Here is a 22,719-nt window from a genome sequence, read left to right on the forward strand (position 1 = left end):
TGGAACACAGGGAATTCAAACACGACAGAATAAACACATTATTATAATCTCTATCATGAAAGTGATACACCACCAGAAAAGGGATCAGGGAGGTTGTGGGATGTCCATTCCTAGAGATATATCCAAAAGCATCACCGGACAACACCATCAGCAAGCTCCTCTGACACTACCTACCCTGAGCACCAGATTGTGCTCAGGACCTCCAGAGCTAAATAGACCACTGAAAAAAAACTTAAAAACTGAAAAGTAATGATGCCTGAACACTGATTAAATGAAAAAATACAAGAAAAACTGAGATGTTCCAGTAGTGTGAACACATAACACGTGACACAAGCATTTCACCAGGCAAACACTTAAAAATGGAAAAATTGAATTGTTTCTAGAGGACTTTTTCCTCTGCACAGCACAAACACAGTGGCTGCAAAAACTTACACAACTAGCAAAAATACAAAAAATCACCCTACATGAAAAACTTCCTGGCTGCATCTCTTTCGTTGTTCATAACCAACAACTTAGAAAGACTTATAATCCCCAATCACAAAGAAGTTAAAACAGAGGAGACAGAAGCACAGAGAAGATAGAAGCTTCATCAATGAACACAGAGTGCTCAAGTCCTTAGCCAAAAAGCCACATCCTCAAAGGACATTTGGACTTAGAGAGCTTTTGAGATTCCTGAGAAATACATCATTTGACAAATCACCCCAAAAAGTAAAGAGACATGATGTATTCATAAGACAACAAGGATGACAAATATAACGAAAACAAAAAACCCACAAAGAATACGGGGGCAATACACAAGGAAAAAGACTTGACCAGTAAGAGAAATTCAGTAGAACACAACAAGCAAGAAAGATAGTCTGGAAGGGAAAGAAGAAACCACAAAAAAACCACATCAGCAGCATAACTGCCCCAGATGTCGATACCCCGGCACTTTTGCATCCACCACTCAACCACTACAGCCAACCTCCCCCCAACACACCACCAGCAAAGCACCGCCACCGCCCTCCCCACGCACGGCCACCCCACCAACGCACTTCCCCGAGACCACCACAGCCACCAGCCAAAACCGAAAACCACAGCCGGAAACTCGCTGCAGTCGGAAAGCGAGGAAGGCAAAGCCGCGGCACCGCATAAAGCCGGCCACCCGGCAGCCCCCCAAGCACAGCGCCCACCCGCACCACCACCACCACACCAAGCCTGACCAGCCTCCTGCCCAGCACCACCCACGCAGCACCCACAGCCCCACCATGCCTGCGCCCGCAACCCCACAGCCCCGCCGGCCGCACGGCGCCCCGGCGCTCCTGCTCCTCCTCCCGGCTCTCGCCACCGCCCTCGCCTGCCACCACCTGCGTCCCCGCGACGCCACCTTCCCCTGGGACAGCCTCCAGCTCCTCCAGGCCATGGCTCCCAGCCCGCCACAGCCCTGCCACCACCACCAGGCGCCCTTCTTCCCCGACGCCCTCCTCCGCACCAACCACCCACAGCAAGCCGCCGCCACCGCCCTCCGCATCCTCCAGCACCTCTTCGCCACCCTCAGCAGCCCCACCACCCCCCGACACTGGGACGCCCAGGCACGACACCACCTCCTCAACAACCTCCAGCACCACATCCACCAGCTCCAGCAGTGCCTGCCAGCCAACGCCACGCTCCTCCAAGGCCGAGGGCCCCGCAACCTCCTGCTCAACGTCAACAAATACTTCCGCCACATCCACGACTTCCTCCACACCCACAACCACAGCGCCTGCGCCTGGGACCACGTCCGCCTCGAAGCTCGCGTCTGCTTCCAACACCTCCACAACCTCACCCGCACCATCCCCAGTTAGCCCACCGACCCCCACCAACCCCCACGGCCCCGCGCCCCGCCGCCACCACCCCTTCTGCACCACCGCCCCATCCCCGCCTCTGCCCTCCCGCCTCCCCTGACCCACGGCGAGAGCCGACGCAAGAACCGCCCTCCACCCTCAGCCTCCGCCGACGGCTCCTCTCTTTAGAGACCGTCTTCTATTTATTTTCACAATGGTTTTGATCTAGCTATTTATTCACCTATTTATTCGACAGAAAAATAAAGACCTGTTGCAAAAAGCTTGCCCGTGCCTCTTGTCTCAGAAGCGCAGGAAACGAGCCGCTGGCCTGGCCTGGCCTCGACTAGGCTGCGCTGGGCTGGCCTGGCCTGGCCTGGGCTGGGGGGAAGCCGCCTCCACTCAACACCTCCTCCTCCTCCAGGCCCTGCTCCAAACAGGGCTCTGCACACATCCCGGGCCCACTCTTCGCTTTGGCACCTCCCCAGGGAGGCACTTTCCTCAACCTCTTCCCAAAAACTCGGCCAGGGGCTAGCCGCCGCCATCACAATCACCTCTTCGGCCCTTGTCTCCTCAACGTCCTCCCCCTTCCACCCCGCTTTAGACCCACTCAGCAGCAGCTCCGCAGTCCTCGCTACGGGGAAGACGCGGACCTCTTGGGCCGGGTCCAGAGGAGGGCCACAAACAGCATCGGAGGGATGGAACACCTCTCCGGTGAGGACAGGCCGAGAGAGTTGGGCTTCTCCAGACAACTGGAGAAGAGGAGGCTCCGCCGAGACCTCACTGCGGCCTTTCAAGACTTAAAGGGGGCTCAGCAGAAAGATGGGGACAGACTTTTTCATGGGGCCTGTAGCGGTAGGACAAGGCGCAACGGCTCTACACTAAAAGAGGCTGGATGCGGACTAGATACAAGGAAGACGTTGCCTGCCATCGGGGCGCTGCAACACCGCAACGGCTTGCCCAGACAGGCGGTAGCTGCCCCATCCCTGCAAACATTCACGGTCCGCTTGGACGGGGCTCTGAGCAACCTCGTCGACTCGAAGACGGCCCTGCTCACTGCTGGGGGCTTCGACCAGATGGCCCTTCAAGGCCCCTCCCCACCCAAACCATTCCACGATTCCAAGGAGGCGACGCACGGCAGACATCGTCGCTTTGATGAGGCCGAGCGCGGCCACTCTCGACGCTTCAGGCGTTCTCCACGACAAACCCTCTCGTTGCGCTGCTTGAAGACACCTTGCAGCACCAACCGGAATAGGGCAACACGGACAAGGTCCGGACACGGACCTCCACCACCACCACCACCACCACCACCACCACCACCCCACCTCCTGCGGTGACGGCACCTAGGTACGCCAAATCACCGCGCACGTGCCAGCACCCCCAGCACAGCGCCCACCAGCACAACGTTGCCTGACAAGACCACGGCTCCCAGCCCGCCACCACCGCCCGCACGCGCTTCCCCTCTTCCAAAAGCTTCCGGAAAACACGGGGCAGCCTCTCTCGCACCGGCAGAGCACGATCCTCGCTGCTGGAAGGGACCCGAGAACCTCAGCGAGTGCAACCTCCGCCTCCTCCTCCCCCCCACCAGAGATCTACAGCCAGAGCACAGCTAGCTCAGCTCCACCTCCAGAGGACTCTCGGACACCCCTCCTCTAGGGCCGCAGGCCATCCCTAACCCAAGACCCTTCGCTTACGGGGCACATTTTCCTCTTTGCGAGGAACTCCAGACACCTCTGGCGAGGAGGCACGGAAAACACGGCAAGACTCCTGCTGCGCGGGCGCACGCACGGCACCACAGCCAGCGACCCGACGCAGCAGCAAGAGCAGGAGCAAAACTCTCCCCTTTTTCCCCTTCCTTCTTCCCCAAGCCTTTCCTCCTGCCTTTCTTCCCCATTCTCACCAGATTCAAACGCACGAGCGGGGGCAGCCCCAGACACAAACACAGCCAAAGCTCAAGTGCCTACACCCAGAGCCACCCCCTCGCACGCCGACGCCACCCCCAGGCCCTCGCTCCACGAGGGGACTCCCCAGGCTCTGCCAAGTGACATCACTTCACAAGCCTTCCCAACACGAAAAGAAAAAAGAAAGACCAGCTACGACGAACACAAAGGCGAGCCGCAAGTGAAAGGAAAACAGACCACAACCAGCACCAGGGCATTACAGGCGGAAAAGACACTTGGCCAGGAAGGGAAACTTCAGCTGCAGAAAAGAGGCACCACAGCTCGCCCCGCAGGACACACGGAAACCCTAACACACCTCCCCGCCACAGCTGCCCCCAAGGGCTCTGCCCCAGCGCTTTCGCATCCACCACTCAACCACTACAGCCAACCTCCCCCCAACACACCACCAGCAAAGCACCGCCACCGCCCTCCCCACGCACGGCCACCCCACCAACGCACTTCCCCGAGACCACCACAGCCACCAGCCAAAACCGAAAACCACAGCCGGAAACTCGCTGCAGTCGGAAAGCGAGGAAGGCAAAGCCGCGGCACCGCATAAAGCCGGCCACCCGGCAGCCCCCCAAGCACAGCGCCCACCCGCACCACCACCACCACACCAAGCCTGACCAGCCTCCTGCCCAGCACCACCCACGCAGCACCCACAGCCCCACCATGCCTGCGCCCGCAACCCCACAGCCCCGCCGGCCGCACGGCGCCCCGGCGCTCCTGCTCCTCCTCCCGGCTCTCGCCACCGCCCTCGCCTGCCACCACCTGCGTCCCCGCGACGCCACCTTCCCCTGGGACAGCCTCCAGCTCCTCCAGGCCATGGCTCCCAGCCCGCCACAGCCCTGCCACCACCACCAGGCGCCCTTCTTCCCCGACGCCCTCCTCCGCACCAACCACCCACAGCAAGCCGCCGCCACCGCCCTCCGCATCCTCCAGCACCTCTTCGCCACCCTCAGCAGCCCCACCACCCCCCGACACTGGGACGCCCAGGCACGACACCACCTCCTCAACAACCTCCAGCACCACATCCACCAGCTCCAGCAGTGCCTGCCAGCCAACGCCACGCTCCTCCAAGGCCGAGGGCCCCGCAACCTCCTGCTCAACGTCAACAAATACTTCCGCCACATCCACGACTTCCTCCACACCCACAACCACAGCGCCTGCGCCTGGGACCACGTCCGCCTCGAAGCTCGCGTCTGCTTCCAACACCTCCACAACCTCACCCGCACCATCCCCAGTTAGCCCACCGACCCCCACCAACCCCCACGGCCCCGCGCCCCGCCGCCACCACCCCTTCTGCACCACCGCCCCATCCCCGCCTCTGCCCTCCCGCCTCCCCTGACCCACGGCGAGAGCCGACGCAAGAACCGCCCTCCACCCTCAGCCTCCGCCGACGGCTCCTCTCTTTAGAGACCGTCTTCTATTTATTTTCACAATGGTTTTGATCTAGCTATTTATTCACCTATTTATTCGACAGAAAAATAAAGACCTGTTGCAAAAAGCTTGCCCGTGCCTCTTGTCTCAGAAGCGCAGGAAACGAGCCGCTGGCCTGGCCTGGCCTCGACTAGGCTGCGCTGGGCTGGCCTGGCCTGGCCTGGGCTGGGGGGAAGCCGCCTCCACTCAACACCTCCTCCTCCTCCAGGCCCTGCTCCAAACAGGGCTCTGCACACATCCCGGGCCCACTCTTCGCTTTGGCACCTCCCCAGGGAGGCACTTTCCTCAACCTCTTCCCAAAAACTCGGCCAGGGGCTAGCCGCCGCCATCACAATCACCTCTTCGGCCCTTGTCTCCTCAACGTCCTCCCCCTTCCACCCCGCTTTAGACCCACTCAGCAGCAGCTCCGCAGTCCTCGCTACGGGGAAGACGCGGACCTCTTGGGCCGGGTCCAGAGGAGGGCCACAAACAGCATCGGAGGGATGGAACACCTCTCCGGTGAGGACAGGCCGAGAGAGTTGGGCTTCTCCAGACAACTGGAGAAGAGGAGGCTCCGCCGAGACCTCACTGCGGCCTTTCAAGACTTAAAGGGGGCTCAGCAGAAAGATGGGGACAGACTTTTTCATGGGGCCTGTAGCGGTAGGACAAGGCGCAACGGCTCTACACTAAAAGAGGCTGGATGCGGACTAGATACAAGGAAGACGTTGCCTGCCATCGGGGCGCTGCAACACCGCAACGGCTTGCCCAGACAGGCGGTAGCTGCCCCATCCCTGCAAACATTCACGGTCCGCTTGGACGGGGCTCTGAGCAACCTCGTCGACTCGAAGACGGCCCTGCTCACTGCTGGGGGCTTCGACCAGATGGCCCTTCAAGGCCCCTCCCCACCCAAACCATTCCACGATTCCAAGGAGGCGACGCACGGCAGACATCGTCGCTTTGATGAGGCCGAGCGCGGCCACTCTCGACGCTTCAGGCGTTCTCCACGACAAACCCTCTCGTTGCGCTGCTTGAAGACACCTTGCAGCACCAACCGGAATAGGGCAACACGGACAAGGTCCGGACACGGACCTCCACCACCACCACCACCACCACCCCACCTCCTGCGGTGACGGCACCTAGGTACGCCAAATCACCGCGCACGTGCCAGCACCCCCAGCACAGCGCCCACCAGCACAACGTTGCCTGACAAGACCACGGCTCCCAGCCCGCCACCACCGCCCGCACGCGCTTCCCCTCTTCCAAAAGCTTCCGGAAAACACGGGGCAGCCTCTCTCGCACCGGCAGAGCACGATCCTCGCTGCTGGAAGGGACCCGAGAACCTCAGCGAGTGCAACCTCCGCCTCCTCCTCCCCCCCACCAGAGATCTACAGCCAGAGCACAGCTAGCTCAGCTCCACCTCCAGAGGACTCTCGGACACCCCTCCTCTAGGGCCGCAGGCCATCCCTAACCCAAGACCCTTCGCTTACGGGGCACATTTTCCTCTTTGCGAGGAACTCCAGACACCTCTGGCGAGGAGGCACGGAAAACACGGCAAGACTCCTGCTGCGCGGGCGCACGCACGGCACCACAGCCAGCGACCCGACGCAGCAGCAAGAGCAGGAGCAAAACTCTCCCCTTTTTCCCCTTCCTTCTTCCCCAAGCCTTTCCTCCTGCCTTTCTTCCCCATTCTCACCAGATTCAAACGCACGAGCGGGGGCAGCCCCAGACACAAACACAGCCAAAGCTCAAGTGCCTACACCCAGAGCCACCCCCTCGCACGCCGACGCCACCCCCAGGCCCTCGCTCCACGAGGGGACTCCCCAGGCTCTGCCAAGTGACATCACTTCACAAGCCTTCCCAACACGAAAAGAAAAAAGAAAGACCAGCTACGACGAACACAAAGGCGAGCCGCAAGTGAAAGGAAAACAGACCACAACCAGCACCAGGGCATTACAGGCGGAAAAGACACTTGGCCAGGAAGGGAAACTTCAGCTGCAGAAAAGAGGCACCACAGCTCGCCCCGCAGGACACACGGAAACCCTAACACACCTCCCCGCCACAGCTGCCCCCAAGGGCTCTGCCCCAGCGCTTTCGCATCCACCACTCAACCACTACAGCCAACCTCCCCCCAACACACCACCAGCAAAGCACCGCCACCGCCCTCCCCACGCACGGCCACCCCACCAACGCACTTCCCCGAGACCACCACAGCCACCAGCCAAAACCGAAAACCACAGCCGGAAACTCGCTGCAGTCGGAAAGCGAGGAAGGCAAAGCCGCGGCACCGCATAAAGCCGGCCACCCGGCAGCCCCCCAAGCACAGCGCCCACCCGCACCACCACCACCACACCAAGCCTGACCAGCCTCCTGCCCAGCACCACCCACGCAGCACCCACAGCCCCACCATGCCTGCGCCCGCAACCCCACAGCCCCGCCGGCCGCACGGCGCCCCGGCGCTCCTGCTCCTCCTCCCGGCTCTCGCCACCGCCCTCGCCTGCCACCACCTGCGTCCCCGCGACGCCACCTTCCCCTGGGACAGCCTCCAGCTCCTCCAGGCCATGGCTCCCAGCCCGCCACAGCCCTGCCACCACCACCAGGCGCCCTTCTTCCCCGACGCCCTCCTCCGCACCAACCACCCACAGCAAGCCGCCGCCACCGCCCTCCGCATCCTCCAGCACCTCTTCGCCACCCTCAGCAGCCCCACCACCCCCCGACACTGGGACGCCCAGGCACGACACCACCTCCTCAACAACCTCCAGCACCACATCCACCAGCTCCAGCAGTGCCTGCCAGCCAACGCCACGCTCCTCCAAGGCCGAGGGCCCCGCAACCTCCTGCTCAACGTCAACAAATACTTCCGCCACATCCACGACTTCCTCCACACCCACAACCACAGCGCCTGCGCCTGGGACCACGTCCGCCTCGAAGCTCGCGTCTGCTTCCAACACCTCCACAACCTCACCCGCACCATCCCCAGTTAGCCCACCGACCCCCACCAACCCCCACGGCCCCGCGCCCCGCCGCCACCACCCCTTCTGCACCACCGCCCCATCCCCGCCTCTGCCCTCCCGCCTCCCCTGACCCACGGCGAGAGCCGACGCAAGAACCGCCCTCCACCCTCAGCCTCCGCCGACGGCTCCTCTCTTTAGAGACCGTCTTCTATTTATTTTCACAATGGTTTTGATCTAGCTATTTATTCACCTATTTATTCGACAGAAAAATAAAGACCTGTTGCAAAAAGCTTGCCCGTGCCTCTTGTCTCAGAAGCGCAGGAAACGAGCCGCTGGCCTGGCCTGGCCTCGACTAGGCTGCGCTGGGCTGGCCTGGCCTGGCCTGGGCTGGGGGGAAGCCGCCTCCACTCAACACCTCCTCCTCCTCCAGGCCCTGCTCCAAACAGGGCTCTGCACACATCCCGGGCCCACTCTTCGCTTTGGCACCTCCCCAGGGAGGCACTTTCCTCAACCTCTTCCCAAAAACTCGGCCAGGGGCTAGCCGCCGCCATCACAATCACCTCTTCGGCCCTTGTCTCCTCAACGTCCTCCCCCTTCCACCCCGCTTTAGACCCACTCAGCAGCAGCTCCGCAGTCCTCGCTACGGGGAAGACGCGGACCTCTTGGGCCGGGTCCAGAGGAGGGCCACAAACAGCATCGGAGGGATGGAACACCTCTCCGGTGAGGACAGGCCGAGAGAGTTGGGCTTCTCCAGACAACTGGAGAAGAGGAGGCTCCGCCGAGACCTCACTGCGGCCTTTCAAGACTTAAAGGGGGCTCAGCAGAAAGATGGGGACAGACTTTTTCATGGGGCCTGTAGCGGTAGGACAAGGCGCAACGGCTCTACACTAAAAGAGGCTGGATGCGGACTAGATACAAGGAAGACGTTGCCTGCCATCGGGGCGCTGCAACACCGCAACGGCTTGCCCAGACAGGCGGTAGCTGCCCCATCCCTGCAAACATTCACGGTCCGCTTGGACGGGGCTCTGAGCAACCTCGTCGACTCGAAGACGGCCCTGCTCACTGCTGGGGGCTTCGACCAGATGGCCCTTCAAGGCCCCTCCCCACCCAAACCATTCCACGATTCCAAGGAGGCGACGCACGGCAGACATCGTCGCTTTGATGAGGCCGAGCGCGGCCACTCTCGACGCTTCAGGCGTTCTCCACGACAAACCCTCTCGTTGCGCTGCTTGAAGACACCTTGCAGCACCAACCGGAATAGGGCAACACGGACAAGGTCCGGACACGGACCTCCACCACCACCACCACCACCACCACCACCACCACCCCACCTCCTGCGGTGACGGCACCTAGGTACGCCAAATCACCGCGCACGTGCCAGCACCCCCAGCACAGCGCCCACCAGCACAACGTTGCCTGACAAGACCACGGCTCCCAGCCCGCCACCACCGCCCGCACGCGCTTCCCCTCTTCCAAAAGCTTCCGGAAAACACGGGGCAGCCTCTCTCGCACCGGCAGAGCACGATCCTCGCTGCTGGAAGGGACCCGAGAACCTCAGCGAGTGCAACCTCCGCCTCCTCCTCCCCCCCACCAGAGATCTACAGCCAGAGCACAGCTAGCTCAGCTCCACCTCCAGAGGACTCTCGGACACCCCTCCTCTAGGGCCGCAGGCCATCCCTAACCCAAGACCCTTCGCTTACGGGGCACATTTTCCTCTTTGCGAGGAACTCCAGACACCTCTGGCGAGGAGGCACGGAAAACACGGCAAGACTCCTGCTGCGCGGGCGCACGCACGGCACCACAGCCAGCGACCCGACGCAGCAGCAAGAGCAGGAGCAAAACTCTCCCCTTTTTCCCCTTCCTTCTTCCCCAAGCCTTTCCTCCTGCCTTTCTTCCCCATTCTCACCAGATTCAAACGCACGAGCGGGGGCAGCCCCAGACACAAACACAGCCAAAGCTCAAGTGCCTACACCCAGAGCCACCCCCTCGCACGCCGACGCCACCCCCAGGCCCTCGCTCCACGAGGGGACTCCCCAGGCTCTGCCAAGTGACATCACTTCACAAGCCTTCCCAACACGAAAAGAAAAAAGAAAGACCAGCTACGACGAACACAAAGGCGAGCCGCAAGTGAAAGGAAAACAGACCACAACCAGCACCAGGGCATTACAGGCGGAAAAGACACTTGGCCAGGAAGGGAAACTTCAGCTGCAGAAAAGAGGCACCACAGCTCGCCCCGCAGGACACACGGAAACCCTAACACACCTCCCCGCCACAGCTGCCCCCAAGGGCTCTGCCCCAGCGCTTTCGCATCCACCACTCAACCACTACAGCCAACCTCCCCCCAACACACCACCAGCAAAGCACCGCCACCGCCCTCCCCACGCACGGCCACCCCACCAACGCACTTCCCCGAGACCACCACAGCCACCAGCCAAAACCGAAAACCACAGCCGGAAACTCGCTGCAGTCGGAAAGCGAGGAAGGCAAAGCCGCGGCACCGCATAAAGCCGGCCACCCGGCAGCCCCCCAAGCACAGCGCCCACCCGCACCACCACCACCACACCAAGCCTGACCAGCCTCCTGCCCAGCACCACCCACGCAGCACCCACAGCCCCACCATGCCTGCGCCCGCAACCCCACAGCCCCGCCGGCCGCACGGCGCCCCGGCGCTCCTGCTCCTCCTCCCGGCTCTCGCCACCGCCCTCGCCTGCCACCACCTGCGTCCCCGCGACGCCACCTTCCCCTGGGACAGCCTCCAGCTCCTCCAGGCCATGGCTCCCAGCCCGCCACAGCCCTGCCACCACCACCAGGCGCCCTTCTTCCCCGACGCCCTCCTCCGCACCAACCACCCACAGCAAGCCGCCGCCACCGCCCTCCGCATCCTCCAGCACCTCTTCGCCACCCTCAGCAGCCCCACCACCCCCCGACACTGGGACGCCCAGGCACGACACCACCTCCTCAACAACCTCCAGCACCACATCCACCAGCTCCAGCAGTGCCTGCCAGCCAACGCCACGCTCCTCCAAGGCCGAGGGCCCCGCAACCTCCTGCTCAACGTCAACAAATACTTCCGCCACATCCACGACTTCCTCCACACCCACAACCACAGCGCCTGCGCCTGGGACCACGTCCGCCTCGAAGCTCGCGTCTGCTTCCAACACCTCCACAACCTCACCCGCACCATCCCCAGTTAGCCCACCGACCCCCACCAACCCCCACGGCCCCGCGCCCCGCCGCCACCACCCCTTCTGCACCACCGCCCCATCCCCGCCTCTGCCCTCCCGCCTCCCCTGACCCACGGCGAGAGCCGACGCAAGAACCGCCCTCCACCCTCAGCCTCCGCCGACGGCTCCTCTCTTTAGAGACCGTCTTCTATTTATTTTCACAATGGTTTTGATCTAGCTATTTATTCACCTATTTATTCGACAGAAAAATAAAGACCTGTTGCAAAAAGCTTGCCCGTGCCTCTTGTCTCAGAAGCGCAGGAAACGAGCCGCTGGCCTGGCCTGGCCTCGACTAGGCTGCGCTGGGCTGGCCTGGCCTGGCCTGGGCTGGGGGGAAGCCGCCTCCACTCAACACCTCCTCCTCCTCCAGGCCCTGCTCCAAACAGGGCTCTGCACACATCCCGGGCCCACTCTTCGCTTTGGCACCTCCCCAGGGAGGCACTTTCCTCAACCTCTTCCCAAAAACTCGGCCAGGGGCTAGCCGCCGCCATCACAATCACCTCTTCGGCCCTTGTCTCCTCAACGTCCTCCCCCTTCCACCCCGCTTTAGACCCACTCAGCAGCAGCTCCGCAGTCCTCGCTACAGGGAAGACGCGGACCTCTTGGGCCGGGTCCAGAGGAGGGCCACAAACAGCATCGGAGGGATGGAACACCTCTCCGGTGAGGACAGGCCGAGAGAGTTGGGCTTCTCCAGACAACTGGAGAAGAGGAGGCTCCGCCGAGACCTCACTGCGGCCTTTCAAGACTTAAAGGGGGCTCAGCAGAAAGATGGGGACAGACTTTTTCATGGGGCCTGTAGCGGTAGGACAAGGCGCAACGGCTCTACACTAAAAGAGGCTGGATGCGGACTAGATACAAGGAAGACGTTGCCTGCCATCGGGGCGCTGCAACACCGCAACGGCTTGCCCAGACAGGCGGTAGCTGCCCCATCCCTGCAAACATTCACGGTCCGCTTGGACGGGGCTCTGAGCAACCTCGTCGACTCGAAGACGGCCCTGCTCACTGCTGGGGGCTTCGACCAGATGGCCCTTCAAGGCCCCTCCCCACCCAAACCATTCCACGATTCCAAGGAGGCGACGCACGGCAGACATCGTCGCTTTGATGAGGCCGAGCGCGGCCACTCTCGACGCTTCAGGCGTTCTCCACGACAAACCCTCTCGTTGCGCTGCTTGAAGACACCTTGCAGCACCAACCGGAATAGGGCAACACGGACAAGGTCCGGACACGGACCTCCACCACCACCACCACCACCACCCCACCTCCTGCGGTGACGGCACCTAGGTACGCCAAATCACCGCGCACGTGCCAGCACCCCCAGCACAGCGCCCACCAGCACAACGTTGCCTGACAAGACCACGGCTCCCAGCCCGCCACCACCGCCCGCACGCGCTTCCCCTCTTCCAAAAGCTTCCGGAAAACACGGGGCAGCCTCTCTCGCACCGGCAGAGCACGATCCTCGCTGCTGGAAGGGACCCGAGAACCTCAGCGAGTGCAACCTCCGCCTCCTCCTCCCCCCCACCAGAGATCTACAGCCAGAGCACAGCTAGCTCAGCTCCACCTCCAGAGGACTCTCGGACACCCCTCCTCTAGGGCCGCAGGCCATCCCTAACCCAAGACCCTTCGCTTACGGGGCACATTTTCCTCTTTGCGAGGAACTCCAGACACCTCTGGCGAGGAGGCACGGAAAACACGGCAAGACTCCTGCTGCGCGGGCGCACGCACGGCACCACAGCCAGCGACCCGACGCAGCAGCAAGAGCAGGAGCAAAACTCTCCCCTTTTTCCCCTTCCTTCTTCCCCAAGCCTTTCCTCCTGCCTTTCTTCCCCATTCTCACCAGATTCAAACGCACGAGCGGGGGCAGCCCCAGACACAAACACAGCCAAAGCTCAAGTGCCTACACCCAGAGCCACCCCCTCGCACGCCGACGCCACCCCCAGGCCCTCGCTCCACGAGGGGACTCCCCAGGCTCTGCCAAGTGACATCACTTCACAAGCCTTCCCAACACGAAAAGAAAAAAGAAAGACCAGCTACGACGAACACAAAGGCGAGCCGCAAGTGAAAGGAAAACAGACCACAACCAGCACCAGGGCATTACAGGCGGAAAAGACACTTGGCCAGGAAGGGAAACTTCAGCTGCAGAAAAGAGGCACCACAGCTCGCCCCGCAGGACACACGGAAACCCTAACACACCTCCCCGCCACAGCTGCCCCCAAGGGCTCTGCCCCAGCGCTTTCGCATCCACCACTCAACCACTACAGCCAACCTCCCCCCAACACACCACCAGCAAAGCACCGCCACCGCCCTCCCCACGCACGGCCACCCCACCAACGCACTTCCCCGAGACCACCACAGCCACCAGCCAAAACCGAAAACCACAGCCGGAAACTCGCTGCAGTCGGAAAGCGAGGAAGGCAAAGCCGCGGCACCGCATAAAGCCGGCCACCCGGCAGCCCCCCAAGCACAGCGCCCACCCGCACCACCACCACCACACCAAGCCTGACCAGCCTCCTGCCCAGCACCACCCACGCAGCACCCACAGCCCCACCATGCCTGCGCCCGCAACCCCACAGCCCCGCCGGCCGCACGGCGCCCCGGCGCTCCTGCTCCTCCTCCCGGCTCTCGCCACCGCCCTCGCCTGCCACCACCTGCGTCCCCGCGACGCCACCTTCCCCTGGGACAGCCTCCAGCTCCTCCAGGCCATGGCTCCCAGCCCGCCACAGCCCTGCCACCACCACCAGGCGCCCTTCTTCCCCGACGCCCTCCTCCGCACCAACCACCCACAGCAAGCCGCCGCCACCGCCCTCCGCATCCTCCAGCACCTCTTCGCCACCCTCAGCAGCCCCACCACCCCCCGACACTGGGACGCCCAGGCACGACACCACCTCCTCAACAACCTCCAGCACCACATCCACCAGCTCCAGCAGTGCCTGCCAGCCAACGCCACGCTCCTCCAAGGCCGAGGGCCCCGCAACCTCCTGCTCAACGTCAACAAATACTTCCGCCACATCCACGACTTCCTCCACACCCACAACCACAGCGCCTGCGCCTGGGACCACGTCCGCCTCGAAGCTCGCGTCTGCTTCCAACACCTCCACAACCTCACCCGCACCATCCCCAGTTAGCCCACCGACCCCCACCAACCCCCACGGCCCCGCGCCCCGCCGCCACCACCCCTTCTGCACCACCGCCCCATCCCCGCCTCTGCCCTCCCGCCTCCCCTGACCCACGGCGAGAGCCGACGCAAGAACCGCCCTCCACCCTCAGCCTCCGCCGACGGCTCCTCTCTTTAGAGACCGTCTTCTATTTATTTTCACAATGGTTTTGATCTAGCTATTTATTCACCTATTTATTCGACAGAAAAATAAAGACCTGTTGCAAAAAGCTTGCCCGTGCCTCTTGTCTCAGAAGCGCAGGAAACGAGCCGCTGGCCTGGCCTGGCCTCGACTAGGCTGCGCTGGGCTGGCCTGGCCTGGCCTGGGCTGGGGGGAAGCCGCCTCCACTCAACACCTCCTCCTCCTCCAGGCCCTGCTCCAAACAGGGCTCTGCACACATCCCGGGCCCACTCTTCGCTTTGGCACCTCCCCAGGGAGGCACTTTCCTCAACCTCTTCCCAAAAACTCGGCCAGGGGCTAGCCGCCGCCATCACAATCACCTCTTCGGCCCTTGTCTCCTCAACGTCCTCCCCCTTCCACCCCGCTTTAGACCCACTCAGCAGCAGCTCCGCAGTCCTCGCTACGGGGAAGACGCGGACCTCTTGGGCCGGGTCCAGAGGAGGGCCACAAACAGCATCGGAGGGATGGAACATCTCTCCGGTGAGGACAGGCCGAGAGAGTTGGGCTTCTCCAGACAACTGGAGAAGAGGAGGCTCCGCCGAGACCTCACTGCGGCCTTTCAAGACTTAAAGGGGGCTCAGCAGAAAGATGGGGACAGACTTTTTCATGGGGCCTGTAGCGGTAGGACAAGGCGCAACGGCTCTACACTAAAAGAGGCTGGATGCGGACTAGATACAAGGAAGACGTTGCCTGCCATCGGGGCGCTGCAACACCGCAACGGCTTGCCCAGACAGGCGGTAGCTGCCCCATCCCTGCAAACATTCACGGTCCGCTTGGACGGGGCTCTGAGCAACCTCGTCGACTCGAAGACGGCCCTGCTCACTGCTGGGGGCTTCGACCAGATGGCCCTTCAAGGCCCCTCCCCACCCAAACCATTCCACGATTCCAAGGAGGCGACGCACGGCAGACATCGTCGCTTTGATGAGGCCGAGCGCGGCCACTCTCGACGCTTCAGGCGTTCTCCACGACAAACCCTCTCGTTGCGCTGCTTGAAGACACCTTGCAGCACCAACCGGAATAGGGCAACACGGACAAGGTCCGGACACGGACCTCCACCACCACCACCACCACCACCCCACCTCCTGCGGTGACGGCACCTAGGTACGCCAAATCACCGCGCACGTGCCAGCACCCCCAGCACAGCGCCCACCAGCACAACGTTGCCTGACAAGACCACGGCTCCCAGCCCGCCACCACCGCCCGCACGCGCTTCCCCTCTTCCAAAAGCTTCCGGAAAACACGGGGCAGCCTCTCTCGCACCGGCAGAGCACGATCCTCGCTGCTGGAAGGGACCCGAGAACCTCAGCGAGTGCAACCTCCGCCTCCTCCTCCCCCCCACCAGAGATCTACAGCCAGAGCACAGCTAGCTCAGCTCCACCTCCAGAGGACTCTCGGACACCCCTCCTCTAGGGCCGCAGGCCATCCCTAACCCAAGACCCTTCGCTTACGGGGCACATTTTCCTCTTTGCGAGGAACTCCAGACACCTCTGGCGAGGAGGCACGGAAAACACGGCAAGACTCCTGCTGCGCGGGCGCACGCACGGCACCACAGCCAGCGACCCGACGCAGCAGCAAGAGCAGGAGCAAAACTCTCCCCTTTTTCCCCTTCCTTCTTCCCCAAGCCTTTCCTCCTGCCTTTCTTCCCCATTCTCACCAGATTCAAACGCACGAGCGGGGGCAGCCCCAGACACAAACACAGCCAAAGCTCAAGTGCCTACACCCAGAGCCACCCCCTCGCACGCCGACGCCACCCCCAGGCCCTCGCTCCACGAGGGGACTCCCCAGGCTCTGCCAAGTGACATCACTTCACAAGCCTTCCCAACACGAAAAGAAAAAAGAAAGACCAGCTACGACGAACACAAAGGCGAGCCGCAAGTGAAAGGAAAACAGACCACAACCAGCACCAGGGCATTACAGGCGGAAAAGACACTTGGCCAGGAAGGGAAACTTCAGCTGCAGAAAAGAGGCACCACAGCTCGCCCCGCAGGACACACGGAAACCCTAACACACCTCCCCGCCACAGCTGCCCCCAAGGGCTCTGCCCCAGCGCTTTCGCATCCACCACTCAACCACTACAGCCAACCTCCCCCCAACACACCACCAGCAAAGCACCGCCACCGCCCTCCCCACGCACGGCCACCCCACCAACGCACTTCCCCGAGACCACCACAGCCACCAGCCAAAACCGAAAACCACAGCCGGAAACTCGCTGCAGTCGGAAAGCGAGGAAGGCAAAGCCGCGGCACCGCATAAAGCCGGCCACCCGGCAGCCCCCCAAGCACAGCGCCCACCCGCACCACCACCACCACACCAAGCCTGACCAGCCTCCTGCCCAGCACCACCCACGCAGCACCCACAGCCCCACCATGCCTGCGCCCGCAACCCCACAGCCCCGCCGGCCGCACGGCGCCCCGGCGCTCCTGCTCCTCCTCCCGGCTCTCGCCACCGCCCTCGCCTGCCACCACCTGCGTCCCCGCGACGCCACCTTCCCCTGGGACAGCCTCCAGCTCCTCCAGGCCATGGCTCCCAGCCCGCCACAGCCCTGCCACCACCACCAGGCGCCCTTCTTCCCCGACGCCCTCCTCCGCACCAACCACCCACAGCAAGCCGCCGCCACCGCCCTCCGCATCCTCCAGCACCTCTTCGCCACCCTCAGCAGCCCCACCACCCCCCGACACTGGGACGCCCAGGCACGACACCACCTCCTCAACAACCTCCAGCACCACATCCACCAGCTCCAGCAGTGCCTGCCAGCCAACGCCACGCTCCTCCAAGGCCGAGGGCCCCGCAACCTCCTGCTCAACGTCAACAAATACTTCCGCCACATCCACGACTTCCTCCACACCCACAACCACAGCGCCTGCGCCTGGGACCACGTCCGCCTCGAAGCTCGCGTCTGCTTCCAACACCTCCACAACCTCACCCGCACCATCCCCAGTTAGCCCACCGACCCCCACCAACCCCCACGGCCCCGCGCCCCGCCGCCACCACCCCTTCTGCACCACCGCCCCATCCCCGCCTCTGCCCTCCCGCCTCCCCTGACCCACGGCGAGAGCCGACGCAAGAACCGCCCTCCACCCTCAGCCTCCGCCGACGGCTCCTCTCTTTAGAGACCGTCTTCTATTTATTTTCACAATGGTTTTGATCTAGCTATTTATTCACCTATTTATTCGACAGAAAAATAAAGACCTGTTGCAAAAAGCTTGCCCGTGCCTCTTGTCTCAGAAGCGCAGGAAACGAGCCGCTGGCCTGGCCTGGCCTCGACTAGGCTGCGCTGGGCTGGCCTGGCCTGGCCTGGGCTGGGGGGAAGCCGCCTCCACTCAACACCTCCTCCTCCTCCAGGCCCTGCTCCAAACAGGGCTCTGCACACATCCCGGGCCCACTCTTCGCTTTGGCACCTCCCCAGGGAGGCACTTTCCTCAACCTCTTCCCAAAAACTCGGCCAGGGGCTAGCCGCCGCCATCACAATCACCTCTTCGGCCCTTGTCTCCTCAACGTCCTCCCCCTTCCACCCCGCTTTAGACCCACTCAGCAGCAGCTCCGCAGTCCTCGCTACGGGGAAGACGCGGACCTCTTGGGCCGGGTCCAGAGGAGGGCCACAAACAGCATCGGAGGGATGGAACACCTCTCCGGTGAGGACAGGCCGAGAGAGTTGGGCTTCTCCAGACAACTGGAGAAGAGGAGGCTCCGCCGAGACCTCACTGCGGCCTTTCAAGACTTAAAGGGGGCTCAGCAGAAAGATGGGGACAGACTTTTTCATGGGGCCTGTAGCGGTAGGACAAGGCGCAACGGCTCTACACTAAAAGAGGCTGGATGCGGACTAGATACAAGGAAGACGTTGCCTGCCATCGGGGCGCTGCAACACCGCAACGGCTTGCCCAGACAGGCGGTAGCTGCCCCATCCCTGCAAACATTCACGGTCCGCTTGGACGGGGCTCTGAGCAACCTCGTCGACTCGAAGACGGCCCTGCTCACTGCTGGGGGCTTCGACCAGATGGCCCTTCAAGGCCCCTCCCCACCCAAACCATTCCACGATTCCAAGGAGGCGACGCACGGCAGACATCGTCGCTTTGATGAGGCCGAGCGCGGCCACTCTCGACGCTTCAGGCGTTCTCCACGACAAACCCTCTCGTTGCGCTGCTTGAAGACACCTTGCAGCACCAACCGGAATAGGGCAACACGGACAAGGTCCGGACACGGACCTCCACCACCACCACCACCACCACCCCACCTCCTGCGGTGACGGCACCTAGGTACGCCAAATCACCGCGCACGTGCCAGCACCCCCAGCACAGCGCCCACCAGCACAACGTTGCCTGACAAGACCACGGCTCCCAGCCCGCCACCACCGCCCGCACGCGCTTCCCCTCTTCCAAAAGCTTCCGGAAAACACGGGGCAGCCTCTCTCGCACCGGCAGAGCACGATCCTCGCTGCTGGAAGGGACCCGAGAACCTCAGCGAGTGCAACCTCCGCCTCCTCCTCCCCCCCACCAGAGATCTACAGCCAGAGCACAGCTAGCTCAGCTCCACCTCCAGAGGACTCTCGGACACCCCTCCTCTAGGGCCGCAGGCCATCCCTAACCCAAGACCCTTCGCTTACGGGGCACATTTTCCTCTTTGCGAGGAACTCCAGACACCTCTGGCGAGGAGGCACGGAAAACACGGCAAGACTCCTGCTGCGCGGGCGCACGCACGGCACCACAGCCAGCGACCCGACGCAGCAGCAAGAGCAGGAGCAAAACTCTCCCCTTTTTCCCCTTCCTTCTTCCCCAAGCCTTTCCTCCTGCCTTTCTTCCCCATTCTCACCAGATTCAAACGCACGAGCGGGGGCAGCCCCAGACACAAACACAGCCAAAGCTCAAGTGCCTACACCCAGAGCCACCCCCTCGCACGCCGACGCCACCCCCAGGCCCTCGCTCCACGAGGGGACTCCCCAGGCTCTGCCAAGTGACATCACTTCACAAGCCTTCCCAACACGAAAAGAAAAAAGAAAGACCAGCTACGACGAACACAAAGGCGAGCCGCAAGTGAAAGGAAAACAGACCACAACCAGCACCAGGGCATTACAGGCGGAAAAGACACTTGGCCAGGAAGGGAAACTTCAGCTGCAGAAAAGAGGCACCACAGCTCGCCCCGCAGGACACACGGAAACCCTAACACACCTCCCCGCCACAGCTGCCCCCAAGGGCTCTGCCCCAGCGCTTTCGCATCCACCACTCAACCACTACAGCCAACCTCCCCCCAACACACCACCAGCAAAGCACCGCCACCGCCCTCCCCACGCACGGCCACCCCACCAACGCACTTCCCCGAGACCACCACAGCCACCAGCCAAAACCGAAAACCACAGCCGGAAACTCGCTGCAGTCGGAAAGCGAGGAAGGCAAAGCCGCGGCACCGCATAAAGCCGGCCACCCGGCAGCCCCCCAAGCACAGCGCCCACCCGCACCACCACCACCACACCAAGCCTGACCAGCCTCCTGCCCAGCACCACCCACGCAGCACCCACAGCCCCACCATGGCTGCGCCCGCAACCCCACAGCCCCGCCGGCCGCACGGCGCCCCGGCGCTCCTGCTCCTCCTCCCGGCTCTCGCCACCGCCCTCGCCTGCCACCACCTGCGTCCCCGCGACGCCACCTTCCCCTGGGACAGCCTCCAGCTCCTCCAGGCCATGGCTCCCAGCCCGCCACAGCCCTGCCACCACCACCAGGCGCCCTTCTTCCCCGACGCCCTCCTCCGCACCAACCACCCACAGCAAGCCGCCGCCACCGCCCTCCGCATCCTCCAGCACCTCTTCGCCACCCTCAGCAGCCCCACCACCCCCCGACACTGGGACGCCCAGGCACGACACCACCTCCTCAACAACCTCCAGCACCACATCCACCAGCTCCAGCAGTGCCTGCCAGCCAACGCCACGCTCCTCCAAGGCCGAGGGCCCCGCAACCTCCTGCTCAACGTCAACAAATACTTCCGCCACATTCACGACTTCCTCCACACCCACAACCACAGCGCCTGCGCCTGGGACCACGTCCGCCTCGAAGCTCGCGTCTGCTTCCAACACCTCCACAACCTCACCCGCACCATCCCCAGTTAGCCCACCGACCCCCACCAACCCCCACGGCCCCGCGCCCCGCCGCCACCACCCCTTCTGCACCACCGCCCCATCCCCGCCTCTGCCCTCCCGCCTCCCCTGACCCACGGCGAGAGCCGACGCAAGAACCGCCCTCCACCCTCAGCCTCCGCCGACGGCTCCTCTCTTTAGAGACCGTCTTCTATTTATTTTCACAATGGTTTTGATCTAGCTATTTATTCACCTATTTATTCGACAGAAAAATAAAGACCTGTTGCAAAAAGCTTGCCCGTGCCTCTTGTCTCAGAAGCGCAGGAAACGAGCCGCTGGCCTGGCCTGGCCTCGACTAGGCTGCGCTGGGCTGGCCTGGCCTGGCCTGGGCTGGGGGGAAGCCGCCTCCACTCAACACCTCCTCCTCCTCCAGGCCCTGCTCCAAACAGGGCTCTGCACACATCCCGGGCCCACTCTTCGCTTTGGCACCTCCCCAGGGAGGCACTTTCCTCAACCTCTTCCCAAAAACTCGGCCAGGGGCTAGCCGCCGCCATCACAATCACCTCTTCGGCCCTTGTCTCCTCAACGTCCTCCCCCTTCCACCCCGCTTTAGACCCACTCAGCAGCAGCTCCGCAGTCCTCGCTACGGGGAAGACGCGGACCTCTTGGGCCGGGTCCAGAGGAGGGCCACAAACAGCATCGGAGGGATGGAACACCTCTCCGGTGAGGACAGGCCGAGAGAGTTGGGCTTCTCCAGACAACTGGAGAAGAGGAGGCTCCGCCGAGACCTCACTGCGGCCTTTCAAGACTTAAAGGGGGCTCAGCAGAAAGATGGGGACAGACTTTTTCATGGGGCCTGTAGCGGTAGGACAAGGCGCAACGGCTCTACACTAAAAGAGGCTGGATGCGGACTAGATACAAGGAAGACGTTGCCTGCCATCGGGGCGCTGCAACACCGCAACGGCTTGCCCAGACAGGCGGTAGCTGCCCCATCCCTGCAAACATTCACGGTCCGCTTGGACGGGGCTCTGAGCAACCTCGTCGACTCGAAGACGGCCCTGCTCACTGCTGGGGGCTTCGACCAGATGGCCCTTCAAGGCCCCTCCCCACCCAAACCATTCCACGATTCCAAGGAGGCGACGCACGGCAGACATCGTCGCTTTGATGAGGCCGAGCGCGGCCACTCTCGACGCTTCAGGCGTTCTCCACGACAAACCCTCTCGTTGCGCTGCTTGAAGACACCTTGCAGCACCAACCGGAATAGGGCAACACGGACAAGGTCCGGACACGGACCTCCACCACCACCACCACCACCACCCCACCTCCTGCGGTGACGGCACCTAGGTACGCCAAATCACCGCGCACGTGCCAGCACCCCCAGCACAGCGCCCACCAGCACAACGTTGCCTGACAAGACCACGGCTCCCAGCCCGCCACCACCGCCCGCACGCGCTTCCCCTCTTCCAAAAGCTTCCGGAAAACACGGGGCAGCCTCTCTCGCACCGGCAGAGCACGATCCTCGCTGCTGGAAGGGACCCGAGAACCTCAGCGAGTGCAACCTCCGCCTCCTCCTCCCCCCCACCAGAGATCTACAGCCAGAGCACAGCTAGCTCAGCTCCACCTCCAGAGGACTCTCGGACACCCCTCCTCTAGGGCCGCAGGCCATCCCTAACCCAAGACCCTTCGCTTACGGGGCACATTTTCCTCTTTGCGAGGAACTCCAGACACCTCTGGCGAGGAGGCACGGAAAACACGGCAAGACTCCTGCTGCGCGGGCGCACGCACGGCACCACAGCCAGCGACCCGACGCAGCAGCAAGAGCAGGAGCAAAACTCTCCCCTTTTTCCCCTTCCTTCTTCCCCAAGCCTTTCCTCCTGCCTTTCTTCCCCATTCTCACCAGATTCAAACGCACGAGCGGGGGCAGCCCCAGACACAAACACAGCCAAAGCTCAAGTGCCTACACCCAGAGCCACCCCCTCGCACGCCGACGCCA

The 22,719-nt window shown here is 62.9% G+C and overlaps 8 protein-coding genes across 33 annotated transcripts in view; 7 read left to right on the top strand and 1 right to left on the bottom strand.

The window, feature by feature from the left end:
* Positions 1–22,719, bottom strand: part of UBAP2 (ubiquitin associated protein 2) — a 171,086-nt gene that overhangs the window by 15,310 nt on the left and 133,057 nt on the right. The window lies entirely within an intron of this gene.
* LOC142026600 (interferon-like) lies at positions 1,247–2,180 on the top strand. The gene has a single exon (XM_075019768.1). It carries the CDS (start codon positions 1,248–1,250, stop codon positions 1,821–1,823), a length of 576 nt encoding a protein of 191 aa, XP_074875869.1. The 5' UTR covers position 1,247; the 3' UTR covers positions 1,824–2,180.
* On the top strand, positions 4,411–5,344 carry LOC142026601 (interferon-like). The gene has a single exon (XM_075019769.1). It carries the CDS (start codon positions 4,412–4,414, stop codon positions 4,985–4,987), a length of 576 nt encoding a protein of 191 aa, XP_074875870.1. The 5' UTR covers position 4,411; the 3' UTR covers positions 4,988–5,344.
* LOC142026605 (interferon-like) lies at positions 7,563–8,496 on the top strand. The gene has a single exon (XM_075019776.1). It carries the CDS (start codon positions 7,564–7,566, stop codon positions 8,137–8,139), a length of 576 nt encoding a protein of 191 aa, XP_074875877.1. The 5' UTR covers position 7,563; the 3' UTR covers positions 8,140–8,496.
* On the top strand, positions 10,727–11,660 carry LOC142026604 (interferon-like). The gene has a single exon (XM_075019774.1). It carries the CDS (start codon positions 10,728–10,730, stop codon positions 11,301–11,303), a length of 576 nt encoding a protein of 191 aa, XP_074875875.1. The 5' UTR covers position 10,727; the 3' UTR covers positions 11,304–11,660.
* On the top strand, positions 13,879–14,812 carry LOC142026603 (interferon-like). Its single transcript, XM_075019773.1, has one exon. The coding sequence runs from the start codon at positions 13,880–13,882 to the stop codon at positions 14,453–14,455; it is 576 nt and encodes a 191-aa protein (XP_074875874.1). The 5' UTR covers position 13,879; the 3' UTR covers positions 14,456–14,812.
* LOC142026598 (interferon-like) lies at positions 17,031–17,964 on the top strand. Its single transcript, XM_075019765.1, has one exon. It carries the CDS (start codon positions 17,032–17,034, stop codon positions 17,605–17,607), a length of 576 nt encoding a protein of 191 aa, XP_074875866.1. The 5' UTR covers position 17,031; the 3' UTR covers positions 17,608–17,964.
* On the top strand, positions 19,628–21,116 carry LOC142026483 (interferon-like). The gene has a single exon (XM_075019563.1). It carries the CDS (start codon positions 20,184–20,186, stop codon positions 20,757–20,759), a length of 576 nt encoding a protein of 191 aa, XP_074875664.1. The 5' UTR covers positions 19,628–20,183; the 3' UTR covers positions 20,760–21,116.

Source organism: Buteo buteo, chromosome Z (assembly GCF_964188355.1).
Source record: "Buteo buteo chromosome Z, bButBut1.hap1.1, whole genome shotgun sequence".
NCBI classification, from domain to species: Eukaryota; Metazoa; Chordata; class Aves; order Accipitriformes; family Accipitridae; genus Buteo; species Buteo buteo.

Excerpts from the sequence above, each read along its gene's own strand:
- LOC142026600 (XM_075019768.1), top strand. The coding sequence starts at position 1,248 with ATGCCTGCGCCCGCAACCCCACAGCCCCGCCGGCCGCACGGCGCCCCG.
- LOC142026601 (XM_075019769.1), top strand. The coding sequence starts at position 4,412 with ATGCCTGCGCCCGCAACCCCACAGCCCCGCCGGCCGCACGGCGCCCCG.
- LOC142026605 (XM_075019776.1), top strand. The coding sequence starts at position 7,564 with ATGCCTGCGCCCGCAACCCCACAGCCCCGCCGGCCGCACGGCGCCCCG.
- LOC142026604 (XM_075019774.1), top strand. The coding sequence starts at position 10,728 with ATGCCTGCGCCCGCAACCCCACAGCCCCGCCGGCCGCACGGCGCCCCG.
- LOC142026603 (XM_075019773.1), top strand. The coding sequence starts at position 13,880 with ATGCCTGCGCCCGCAACCCCACAGCCCCGCCGGCCGCACGGCGCCCCG.
- LOC142026598 (XM_075019765.1), top strand. The coding sequence starts at position 17,032 with ATGCCTGCGCCCGCAACCCCACAGCCCCGCCGGCCGCACGGCGCCCCG.
- LOC142026483 (XM_075019563.1), top strand. The coding sequence starts at position 20,184 with ATGGCTGCGCCCGCAACCCCACAGCCCCGCCGGCCGCACGGCGCCCCG.